The 12,579-nt window shown below is 36.9% G+C and overlaps 1 protein-coding gene across 1 annotated transcript in view; it reads right to left on the bottom strand.

Annotated features, from left to right (window-relative positions):
* The window catches only part of LOC131427254 (uncharacterized), a 45,096-nt gene extending 33,021 nt beyond the window's left edge, over positions 1 to 12,075 (bottom strand). Inside the window, exons 1-2 of the mRNA XM_058590268.1 lie at positions 12,023 to 12,075; positions 11,864 to 11,948 (exon numbers count right to left, since the gene is read on the bottom strand). Of these exons, the coding sequence (XP_058446251.1) occupies positions 11,864 to 11,948; positions 12,023 to 12,075 (138 nt within the window). The remainder of the gene's footprint in view (positions 1 to 11,863; positions 11,949 to 12,022) is intronic.
* Positions 12,076 to 12,579: the final 504 nt, after the last annotated feature.

The raw sequence follows: 12,579 nt of genomic DNA, 5'->3' as shown, positions 1-12,579 counted from the left end.
AAAAAAAAACTAAGACAAATAATTGCTCTTGATAAATTTGCCTCGGAAGGCAATTACTTAAGCTTACTTGCCGAAAAATTTTACGTCCTTGCGAGCGGCCTTCCGGCAGTTGACCGGATCAATCGCCATGGTAAGCGGAAACATGCGTACACAGAGAACAGCTGGGAAATCTACTAAAAAATCTTAACGAAAACTACTTATAACAACTCGAAAGCCTGTTAGAAATTCCGCTCGAAAAAACTACTCGAAAGACTACTCGTAAAATTACTTGAATGACGTCTAGAGAAACTACTCGAAGACCTACTCCAAATAACTGTTCGAAGATCTACTGGAATAAAGCTACTCGAAAAACTACTTGAAAAGCTGCACGAAAACTTACTCGGAAAGACTTCTATAACTACTCGAAAAAATTACACTTAGAAAATACTTTCCAAATATGCTCACAAAACTACTCGCAATCCTGCTAGAAGAACGGGGCTACCACGTTTGGCATAAAGCCGTTTGGCATAACGACATTTGGAATAAAATGATTATTTGGCGTAATGGTCATTTGGCATAACAGTCATTTGGCATAACAGATGAACATGCTGCTTAATAGAAATTGTTCTAATTTACTGCGATTTTGAAAGGTCTAATGCGGTTATGCCTCATCGTTTTTAATGACCTGCTGTCCGACCTCGCTGCCGCTCGTTCGGACTTAACTAAGGGATAGCTCCTAGCTTTTGTGCTAGCACTATCAGAACAAATTGGATCAAATGGCACGTTCCCCTTGATATTTGGACATTTGTGCCTTCGAATCTAAAATTCACATATTTCGTTCGAGTTTTCCTTGCACAACATAACTCGATCGAAATGCAAACGAAAATTTATAAATCCAATTATTATTATGATAAATGGCATTATGCCAAATGACCTTATGCCGAATGGGCCGCCCCCAGAAGAACTAATCGAAAAACGGCAGGTAAAGATAGCACGAAATATTGTACGAAACAATAAAAAAAACTTCTAGAAAAGCTATTTTTAAAACTACTCGAAAATGCTGACCGAAAACTGTTCAATAATCAGTCAGCCAAAACTGCTCGAAAACCCACTCGAAAATATTACTCGCAGAACGAAGAAACTGCTCGAAAAAAATTACTCGCAGAACTGCTCGATACAATTTCGAAAAAGTACCAAAAAAAAACTGTTTGAAAAAATTGTTGAAAAAGAATTCTAAAAACTGCTCGAAATAACAGTGCGGAAATCGACTCGAAAAAATTCGTTGAACTGCATATAAAAAGTTTATACAGATAATTACTTTTGATAAATTTCCCATGGAAGGTAATTGTTCAATGGCGTTTTTCATTGAAAAACACTGGTGGCGTGGATTGCTCTGGTTTTGCACTTTCGAGCAGAAATGGCAATGAAACACCGTCAAAATGTTGCATTTCTGCTCGAAAGTGCAAAATCAGAGCAATCCACGCCACCAGTGTTTTTCAATAAAAAACGGCATAAGTTTACTTGCGAAAAAATTCTATGCCCTTGCGAACGGCCTTCCAATAGTTGACCGGAACATTCGCTATGGCGGATGAAAACATGCATGTAGGGATGTTTTTTGAGTTCTTTCTTCGTTTTACTTATCAATTCCTCCTCAGTTTTCGCGACAATATTGTTTGAGTAGATATTACCCTTCAGGTTGACCCGGAAGATCTTGATGAGAAGCAGCTGGGAAACGTTTGGGCGGAATCTTGGGTATCACATCGATATTCAAGCCGTTCCATCATCTCCAACGACCGCTTCGAGTAGTGGGCCGAAGCCAGATCCGCCCAGAATAGCGCGGTTTCACTATTATGGTATTTCTTGATGAACGACTTCCGGCAGACATATCGTGCTATAAATTTACCCATTCAAGGCCAGTACGGAGCGAAAGTAGAGCGACTTTGACTTCCCTACAAGGCGGGGTACCATTCTTTGAACGCGCATACTTCTGAACGGAGTTGCTTTACTGTTTTTGCCATCACGGCTAGAGTTCGACTGATAGAGCTGTCAAATTTTGTCAGTTGACTCATGGGTTACTATGATTGATGCTGCATTGCGAATGAAGGTAAACCCATGAAAAATCGTACGTTTTTGTCAATTTCAGAACTCTTTACTCCAGTCGTTCATTGTCCTAGGGTCCACTACAGGAATGTAATGCCAAGACTTTGCTTTTAGTATTTATTCTTAATCACAACTGAAAGGGAACGAAAATAAATGGGTCATGAAAAACGGACTCTTATCATAATTTGATTTTGATTGCTGTTGAAAAATTGAATCCCTCAAAATGCCTTTGTGTTTTCGAGTTTCAATTCCAAACCGTACATCACCCATCCATCAAACACCAATCAAAGTTGACCCTTCGCTGTCCCCGCTCTTCAATCAACGGAGGTATCATCACGGCCGAACAACCCAAACTAAACCAACCATCCAACCAACCAGGGCAAACAACTAGTTTGTCCACATTCTTCTGTCTTGTCTTGTCTTGCCTTGGCTTGGTCCTGTCCGCGCGAAACCAAACAGGGAAAAAAAATTGAGTGGGACCCTCCCCCGCTGTGCGATCGGGACGATCCGTGATTAACAGCAATTTAGTCGTTTGCTTGGTTCCAGATTCAGCCAGAACCGCACATCGTATCGGTAATGTTTATAAATATTTTCACCTTTTTATCAATCATCTTAATTATACACTCATAAATCTCCGTAATGTCTTCCCTCCCCCTCTGCACCTTGCGTCGTCGCGTTCGTCCTGTTTTCCGTTGTGCGAAGGTGCGTACGGCGCGATGGCCAAGGCCAAGAACGGGTCCAGTCTGCGACCAGGACGGAGCCCTCCGGGTTGTATGAATAGCTTGACATGATGATGATGATGGACAAAAAGTCGAACGCACAGGCTGTCCGACGTCGGGGTGCTTTCGGAGCAGCAACAGCAACAGCAGCAGCACCAGGCTCTTTGTTTCGGGGTCATCACTCAAAGTTGCATGAACTGCAAAGAGACTAAAGACATCTCGCGGGACAGCGGGACACCTTTTTCTCGAGAACGGGACTAGATAGCGGTCCCGATGTGCGTGACGGATGATGGACAATCTTTTTCAGGTGCTTGATCGGTTCGGGTTGGCTCTCTCTCTTTCGAAATTCGAAGAACAATCGATCGCATTTCGAAGGGCGTTTTTTTTTTCGTTTACTCGTTCGCCCATGGCTCGACGAGTGATCACAATCAACCGCAAAGGTGACGCATCGACATAACTGTAAAAAAGGCACATTTTTTATTTGGAACCTATTGAATGTTGAACGAATGACGAAGCGATTTTGCAGCAGTCCTTGCAGCTTTCATCGCCCTGTCAAACGAAACTAACGAGACCCGCAGTTCACGTGAAATCCTGCTGCAACTAGAAGAAAGAAAAAAAATGATGAATCCTGTCATATTTCCAGCTATGTTTCACCCCCGCCACGATAAACAGAGTAACGGCTGTCAATATTTTTTGTTCCATCATGTTACTGCACTCGCACTTACAAGACAAGGATGCGTTGAATGTAAACCCCAATCGGCATGAAAAGTAAAGGAAAATAATTGGCTGATATTTTATATTCACATGCAGTAGGCTTTGAAAGCTCCAGTTGTGTACTTTTTTGTTTTGCCTATGAATATGGAGTCATGATGCCATTCGAAAATCGGTTTCTGTTTTGAAGTGTAGTTACATTTTTGCACCCAACTTTTCACAACCTCCAAACCAGAAAAATTTTTAAATTTCTTTATTATTCTGAGCTTGTGAAAGATCCCATAGCTGTTCTAATTGTCACATATAAATTGTCGAAGGTCTAGGAAAGTTTCCAGTGTTTTGCAAAAGATGGGGCCACCTGTGAAAATTAGAATGTTGATTTTTTGTATCATACTGAAAACTCAGACATTTGCTCTCACTATTGAAATAATATATTTGTGCACATATTTTCCGAGTTAAATCATAGTACAAATTTTGTACTAACTAACTCGTTTGAAGCGGTTTTTGAAGGAACATTCGGTCATATAATATTTCGATTATAGCAGATTTAAATTTTATCCTGACATGCTGAGTGGTGAAGACTCTTTCCGAATGCTCATTTAACTCATTTCAGAAGACGATTTAAAACACTTATGCGAAACTCTGCCTTTGGACACCTGGGAGTTGCAAAACAAAGTCCCTCGTTTGACAGTAAGTAGCGTTTCGAAATGTTGAGTCCCGATCATAAACCATAATCTGGCGGTTCTTTGAAATGTGTCAACGAAGTCAACGATCATTTGTAGGCCTGTTGCTCTCGCAAAAGTATACGATTTGGCAGGACATTTGTAGTTGTGGATTGATCGTGCAAGCATTTGTGTGAGTAATTTTCCGAGCAATTTTCAGAGTAGTTTTTAGTCTTTACGAGCAGATTTCAAATGAGTTTAGATGAGTTTTTCGGGTAGTTTTGTATGCAGTTTTGTAAACGGATTGTTCGATTCGAATAGTTTTTTGAGCAGTTATTGATCGGTTTTGCGAGTCGTTTTCCTAATTGTGCTTCGAGCAGTTTTCTCGAATAGTTTTTCAAAATTTGTTATCGACATTTTCGAGCTGTTTTCCGACTAGTGGTTTAAGCTTTTCGAGTAGTTTTTCGAATTATTTCTGAAGAAGATTTATGTTTAATTTTTCTAGTAAAATGTTAAGAAATTGTGAAAGTAATTTTCCGAGCAGTTTTCAGAGTATTTTTATTAAGCTTTTCGAGCAGATTTTGAACAATTTAGAGCAGATTTTCATTTATTTTTGCAAACAGATTTTCGAACAGTTGATTCAATTTTTTCGAGCAGTTTATTATGTAGTTTTCCGAGTAGTCTTTCCAGTTGTTCTTTGAGTAGTTTTTTTGAGCAGTTTTCGTTTTTTCGAGTAGTTTCTCAAGCAAATCTTAGAGTAGTTTTTGAAAAGGTTTTGTTATCGATATTTTCGAGTGGTTTTCCAAGTAATGTTTCGAGTAGTTTCTGAAGCAGTTTCGTAGCAGTTTTATGTATAGTTTTTCTAGCAGAATGTGAGACAGTTGTGTGAATAATTTTTCGAACACTTTTCAGAGTAGTTTTTTGAAACTTTTCGAGCAGATTTCGAATGATTTTAGAGCAGTTTTTCAAGTTGTTTTTCATGCATCTTTTCAAACCGATTTTTGAGCTTTCGATTCGAGTAGTTTTTCAAGTAGTTTATTGTGCTGTTTTCGAATAGTTTTCCTAGTTGTTCTTTGAGCAGTTTTCTCTAATAGGCTTTCAAGTAGTAGTCAAGCAGATTTTCGAGTAGTTTTAAAAAAAGTTTTACTATCGATATTTTCGAGTGGTTTTACGAGTAGTATTTTAAGCTTTTCGAGTAGTTTCTAGAATACTAAGCTTTTAGCAGAATCTTGTTGGGCAGTTTTTCGAGTAGTTTTCCTAGTTGTTCTTCGAGCGGTTTTCTCGAACATTTTTTCGAGTAGTTTTTCAAAAAGTTTTCTTATCGATATTTTTGAATGGTTTCTCGAGGAGTATTTTTCTAGCTTTCAAGTAGTATCTCGAATTATTTTTGAAGGAGATTTATTTTTAGTTTTTCTAGTAATATGTTAAGAAGTTGTGAGAGTAATTTTTCGAACAGTTTTCAGAGTAGACTTTTTTAAGCGTTTCAAGCAGATTTTGAAGCAGATTTTCAAATAAATTTCATGCAGTTTTGCAAACAGATTTTCAAACTGTCAATTCGAGTAGTTTTTCAAATAGTTTATTATGCCGTTTTTCAAGTAGTTGTCGTAATTGTTCTTCGAACAGTTTTCTCAAATAATTTTATTTATAGTTTCTCATAAAGTTTTGTTATTGATATTTTCGAGTGGTTTTCCGAGTAGTATTTTAAGATTTTCGAGTAGTTTCTCGAACTATTTTTGAAGCAGTTTTTTGTAGTTTTTCTAGCAAAATGTTTAGCATTTAGGTAATTTTTCGAGCAGTTTTCAGAGAACTTTTTGAAGCATTTCGAGCAGATTTCAAATAATTTTGGAGCATTTTTTGAAGTTTCTTTTTCATGCAGCTTCGCAAACAGATTTTCGAACTGTCGATTCGAGTAGTTTTACGACCAGTGCTATTGTGCTGTTTTTCGAGCAATTTCTTTGAACAGTTTTCTCGAATAGTAATTCGAGTAGTTTTTCAATCAGAATTGGAATAGGGTTTCAAGTAGCTTCTCAAGCAGATTTTCAAGTAGTTTTTCCAAAAGTTTTGTTATAGATATTTTCGAGTGATTTTCCGAGTAGTATTTTAAACTTTTCGAGTATTTTCTAGAAAATTTTTGATGCCGTTTTTTTAGTTTTCTAGCAAAATGTGAGTGATTTTCCGAGCAGTTTTCAGAGAATTTTTTGAAGCTTTTCAAGCAGATTTTGAATGATTTTAGAGCAGTTTCTCAAGTTGTTTTTCATGCCGTCTTGAAAACAGTATTTCGAACAGTCGATCCGAATAGTTTTTCGAGCAGTTTTTTTGAGCACTTTTTCGAGTAGTTTTTCTAGTTGTTCTTTGAGTAGTTCTTTTGAGCAGTTTTCTCGAATGGTTTTTCGAGTAGTTTCTCAAGCAGATCTTCGAGTAGTTTTTGAAGAGGGTTTGTTATCGATATTTTCGAGTGGTTTTCCAAGTAATGTTTCGAGTAGATTCTGAAGCAGTTTTGAAGAAGTTTCATGTATGTTTTTCTAGCAGAATGTGAGGCAGTTGTGTGAATAATTTTTCGAACACTTTTCAGAGTAGTTTTTTAAGCAGATATCGAATGATTTTAGAGCAGTTTTTCAAGTTGATTTTCATGCAATTTTTCGAACAGATTTTTGAGCTGTCGATTCGAGTAGTTTTTCAAGTAGTTTATTATGCTGTTTTCGAATAGTTTTCCTAGTTGTTCTTTGAGCAGTTTTCTCTAATAGACTTTCAAGTAGTAGTCAAGCAGATTTTCGAGTAGTTTTTCAAAAAGTTCTGTTAACGATATTTTCGAGTGGTTTTCCGAGTAGTATTTTAAGCTTTTCGAGGAGTTTCTAGAAATATTTTTGAAGCAGTTTTATGTATATTAAGCTTTTAGCAGAATCTTGAGCTGTTGTGTGAGTGATTTTCCGACCAGTTTTCAAAGTAGACTTTTGAAGTTTTTCGAGCAGATTTCAAATGGTTTCGAAACAGTTTTTCATGCAGTTTTTTAAATAGTTCTATGAACAGTCGATTCGAGTAGTTTTTCGAGCCGTTTATTGTGCAGTTTTTCGTGTAGTTTTCCTAGTTGTTCGAGCAGTTTTCTTGAACAGTTTTTGAAGTAGTTTTTCAAAAAGTTTTCTTATCGATATTTTTGAGTGGTTTTTTGAGGAGTGGTTTTTTGAGGAGTGTTTTTTCAGCTTTTCGAGTAGTATCTCGTATTATTTTTGAAAAAGATTTATGTTTAGTTTTTCTAGTAAAATTTTCTGAAGTTGTGAGAGTAATTTTCCGAGCAGTTTTCAAAGTAGTAGTTGTTGAAGCTCTTTGAACAGATTTTGAATGATTTAAGAGCAGGTTTTCTAGATATTTTTCGTGCAGTTTTGTAAACAGATATCCAAACTGTCTGTTCGAGTAATTTTTCGAGCAGTTTTTTGTGCAGTTTTTCGAGTAGTTTTCTTGAATGGGTTTTCAAGTAGTTTCTTGAGCAGATTTTCGAGTAGTTTTTCAAAAAGTTATGTTCTAGATATTTTCGAGTGGTGTTTTAAGCTTTTCGAGTAGTTTCTCGAGCTATTTTTAGAGAAGTTTAGTTTATATGGCAGAATGTTAAGCAGCTGTGAGAAAATTTTTCAGAGCGGTTTGCAGATTAATTTTTTTTAAAGCTTCTCGAGCAGATTTTGGATGGGTTTTGAGAAGTTTTTCAAGTTGTTTTTCATGCAGTTTTGCAAACAGATTTTTGAACTGTAGCTACGAGTAGTTTCTCGAGCAGTTTATTTTGCTATTTTTCGAGTAATTTCCCCAGTTGTTTTTCGAGAAACTTTTTTGAGCAGCTTTCTCGAATAGTTTTTCGAGTAGTTTTTCAAAAAGTTTTCTTATCAATATTTTCGAGTGGTTTTCCGAGGAATTTTTTTCAGCTTTTAGAGTAGTATCTCGAATTATTTTTGAAGAAGATTTATTTTTAGTTTTTCTAATAAAATGTTAAGAAGTTGTGAGAATAATTTTACGGGCAGAGTAGGTTTTTTTAAGCATTTCAAGCAAATTTTAAACGATTTAAGAGCAGATTTTCAAATTTTTTTTCATGCAGTTTTGCAAACAGATTTTCAAACTGTCAATTCGAGTAGTTTTTCAAATAGTTTATTTTGCAGTTTTTCAAGTAGTTGTCCTAGTTGTTCTTCGAACAGTTTTCTCAAATAATTTTTTTTATAGTTTCTCATAAGATTTGGTTATTGATATTTTCGAGTGGTTTTCCGAGTAGTACTTTAAGATTTTTGAGTAATTTCTTGAACTATTTTTGAAGCAGTTTTTTGTAGTTTTTCTAGCAAAATGTTTAGCATTTAAGTAATTTTTCGAGCCGTTTTCAGAGTACTTTTTGAAGCTTTTCGAGCAGATTTCAAATAATTTTGGAGCAGTTTTTCAAGCAGTTTTGCAAACAGATTTTCGAACAGTCTATTCGAGTAGTTTTACGAGTGCTGTTTTTCGAGCAATTTCTTTGAACACCTTTCTCCAATGGTAATTCGAGTAGTTTTCAATCAGAATTGGAATAGGTTTTCAAGTACTTTCTCAAGCAGATTTTCGAGTAGTTTTTCCAAAAGTTTTGCTATAGATATTTTCGAGTGATTTTCCGAGTAGTATTTTAAGCTTTTCGAGTATTTTCTAGAAACATTTTGAAGCCGATTTTTTTAGTTTTTCTAGCTACGTCGTGTGAGTGATTATCCGAGCAGTTTTCAGCGTAGTTTTTAAGCTTTTCGAGCAGATTTCAAATGAGTTTAGAGCAATTTTTCGGTTAATTTTGTTGCAGTTTTGTAAACAGATTTTTCGATTCTAATAGTTTTTTGAGCAGTTATTGATCGGTTTTGCGAATAGTTTTTTTAATTGTTCTTCGAGCTGTTTCATTGAGCAGTTTTCTCGACTAGTTTTTCAAACATTTTTGTGATCGATATTTTCGAGCTGTTTTCCGATGAGTGGTTTAAGCTTTTCGAGTTATTTCTGAAGAAGATTTACGTTTAGTTTTTCCAGTAAAATGTTAAGAAATTGTGAAAGTAATTTGGAATAGGTTTTCAAGCAGATTTTCGAATAGTTTTTCCAAAAGTCTTGTTATAGATATTTTCGAGTGATTTTCCGAGTAGTATTCTAAGCTTTTCGAGTATTTTCTAGAAACATTTTGAAGCCGTTTTTTTTAGTTTTTCTAGATAAAAAAACAAAATTTTTGAGTGATTATCCGAGCAGTTTTCAGAGTATTTTTATTAAGCTTTTTCAAGCAGATTTTGAACAATTTTAGAGCTGATTTTCATTCATTTTTGCAAACAGATTTTCGAACTGTTGATTTAATTTTTTCGAGCATTTTTTCTGTTATGCAGTTTTTCGAGTAATTTTTCTAGTTGTATTTTCTTTAAGCACTTTTCTCGAATGGATTTTCGAGTAGTTTCTCAAGCAGATCTTCGAGTAGTTTTTGAAAAAGTTTTGTTATCGATATTTTCCAGAGGTTTTCCAAGTAATGTTTCGAATAGTTTCTGAAGCAGTTTCATAGAAGTTCCGTAGCAGTTTTATGTATAGTTATTCTAGCAGAATGTGAGGCAGTTGGTGAATAATTTTTCGAGCACTTTTCAGTGTAGTTTCTTGAAGGTTTTAGAGCAGAATTTGAATGATTTTAGAGCATTTTCTCAAGTTGTTTTTCATGCAATTTTTCAAACAGATTTTTGAGCTGTCCATTCGAGTAGTTTTTCAAGTAGTTTATTGTGCTGTGTTTCGAGCAATTTCTTTAAACAGTTTTATCGAATAGTTATTCGAGTAGTTTTTCAAGCAGAATTGGAATAGGTATTCAAATAGTTTCTCAAGCAAATTTTCGAGTAGTTTTTCCAAAACTTTTGTTATTTTCGCTATTTTCGAGTGATTTTCCGAGTAGTATTTTATGCTTTTCGAGTTATTTCTAGAAAATTATGAAGCCATTTTTTTTTAGTTTTTCTAGCAATATGTAAAGCAGTTGTGTAAGTGATTTTCCAAGCAGTTTTCAGAGAAACTTTTGAAGCTTTTCAAGCAGATTTCGAATGAGTTTAGAGCAGTTTCTCAAGTTGTTTTTCATGCAGCTTTGAAAACAGTATTTCGAACAGTCGATCCGAGTAGTTTTTCGATCAGTTTTGCGAGTAGTTTTCCTAGTTGTTCTTCGAGCAGTTTTCTTGAACAGTTTTTTGAGTAGTTTTCCAAAAAGTTTTCTTATCGATATTTTTGAGTGGTTCTTCGAGGAGTGTTTTTTCAGCTTTTCGAGTAGTGTCTCAATTCATTTTTGAAGAAGATTTATGATTAGTTTTTCTAGTAAAATGTTAAGAAGTTGTGAGAGTAATTTTCCGCGCAGTTTTCAAAGTAGTAGTTGTTGAAGCTTTTTGAACAGATTCTGAATGATTTAAGAGCAGGTTTTCTAGATATTTTTCGTGCAGCTTTGTAAACAGATATTCAAACTGTCCGTTCGAGTAATTTTTCGAGCAGTTTATTGTGCAGTTTTTAGAGTAGTTTTCTTGAATGGGTTTTTAAGTAGTTTCTTGAGCAGTTTTTCGAGTCGTTTTCCTGGTTGTTCTTCGAGCGGTTTTCTCAAATAGTATTCTGAGTAAAAAGTTTTGTTATCGATATTTCCATGTTTTTGAAGAAGTGTTTTTGTATAAGAAGTTGTGTGAGTAATTTTTCGCGCAGTTTTCAGAGCTGTTTTTCAAGCTTTTCGAGCAGATTTTCAAGTTGTTTTTTTCATGCAGTTTTAAAAACAGATTTTCAAACAGTTGTTTCGAGTAGTTTTACAAGTAATTTTTCGAGCAAATTTTCGATCATTTATATTGTGCTGTTCGTTTGAGCAGCTGTAATTTTTTTCAACATAAAAACTGAGAACCAAAAAAGACATTATTAGGAACACATTTTCTTAGTAGAATTTTTACGTGATTGCATAACCATTCGATACGGGAAAGGTCAAAATGCAAACGATGCCTTGAAAACTTGGGCTAAACCCGTCTCCTCGATTGGTTTGTCAATATCGCAAGTGAATCGAACCGAAAGTTCAAAACTACGATCGCCTGTTAGAAACAGACAAAAGCGATTCATCATACTTGGCTGCAGGCGATCACCATTTCACACAATGTATTTCTGCAGAATATCTATTGCAAATTCCAAGTTCCCAATCGACATTGATCACATGAATGGCCATTATCTGCCAATCCCTGAACCACCCTGGCCCTGCCCGGCGAAAATCGCCGTCCAGTGCCATAACAAAGATGTCCGCCGCTTGAGCAAAAGGAATCGAGTTCAAGAATCACAAGCTCCCTCCGGGCGTGCTATTCAACTGAGAGGGAGGGAGGGGAGATGGTGGCAGCATCATCCTTTCAGCCCTCTTGAAACAATCAATAACAGCTGAATTGAATATGCACGTGCAGCAAACAAACAAAACAAAAAACAAAAACAAAACCGGTCACTCCAATCATCCACTGATCTACGGAAAAAGACACAAAATTTGCTGTGTTTAACATTTCTGCGCTTGCTGCGATCGGTCGAAGGTGTAATCGACGACGGACCGAGCTTCATCATCATCATCATCATCATCAACGTGAACATTGTTGTGTTGGCAATCGCGCGCGAAAAGCGTTGCTATGCACACAGGCCAAGGTGCGATAAGACTGCAAAAACGCAATCCTACCACCCCACCCCCCCCCCCCCCCCCCCCACCCAGCACGGCATTTCGTTGGTCGAATCAGCGTCGTTCTCATCATCGTCCTCGTCGCCGTCGTCGTCGTCGTCGTCCACGTCGTTGCTGTTGTCGGTGAGGAAACCCGAGAGCGTTTAGATTAGAGAGACAATCGAGAAGTGTTCGCGAAAAAATGTTACCAATAAACACCCGGAGGGAAGCCATTGTGTTGGAGGAATGGAATGGATCCCATCGGGTCCTGCGTGGACCAGACCTCTCAGACCCAGACCCATACCAGACCAGACTTCGGCGATAATGTGCTGAGTAACAGCTCAGCCAGGCAAATGATCGCACAGATTGGTTGGTTGGGAGGAGGTTGTGGGGCAAGAATTCTGCGGTTGTTCATTCGAAAATTGTCCGACGCAGCTGAGGGAAAATGAAAAGATTCAAGCGCGATATCCGCGTTTGAATGAGTTATGGCCTATCGTGATAACCTTATTCCAATCCGGCCGGGGTTTCGCCGGGCTCCGATGTTCTCGAGTGCGAGTTCGCGTTGACTGCATTCGTCCCCGCAGTCCACGGTGGGTTGTGGCCGAGCATTATACCGAGCGGTAGATTATCATTTGATTGTGGTTTATTAAAAATGAGACCCTCACGGAATCCGTGGACGCGGAAAGCAAGCGGGGAGGGTACTGCGTGTTGAAACGCGCGGGTAATGACGAAATCCGGCAACAACCAAGGAACCTGTTTGAGTTCT

Source organism: Malaya genurostris, chromosome 2, assembly GCF_030247185.1.
Source record: "Malaya genurostris strain Urasoe2022 chromosome 2, Malgen_1.1, whole genome shotgun sequence".
NCBI lineage: Eukaryota > Metazoa > Arthropoda > Insecta > Diptera > Culicidae > Malaya > Malaya genurostris.
Note: the sequence above shows the minus strand (reverse complement) of the source record. Positions and strands in the feature narration are given on the sequence as shown.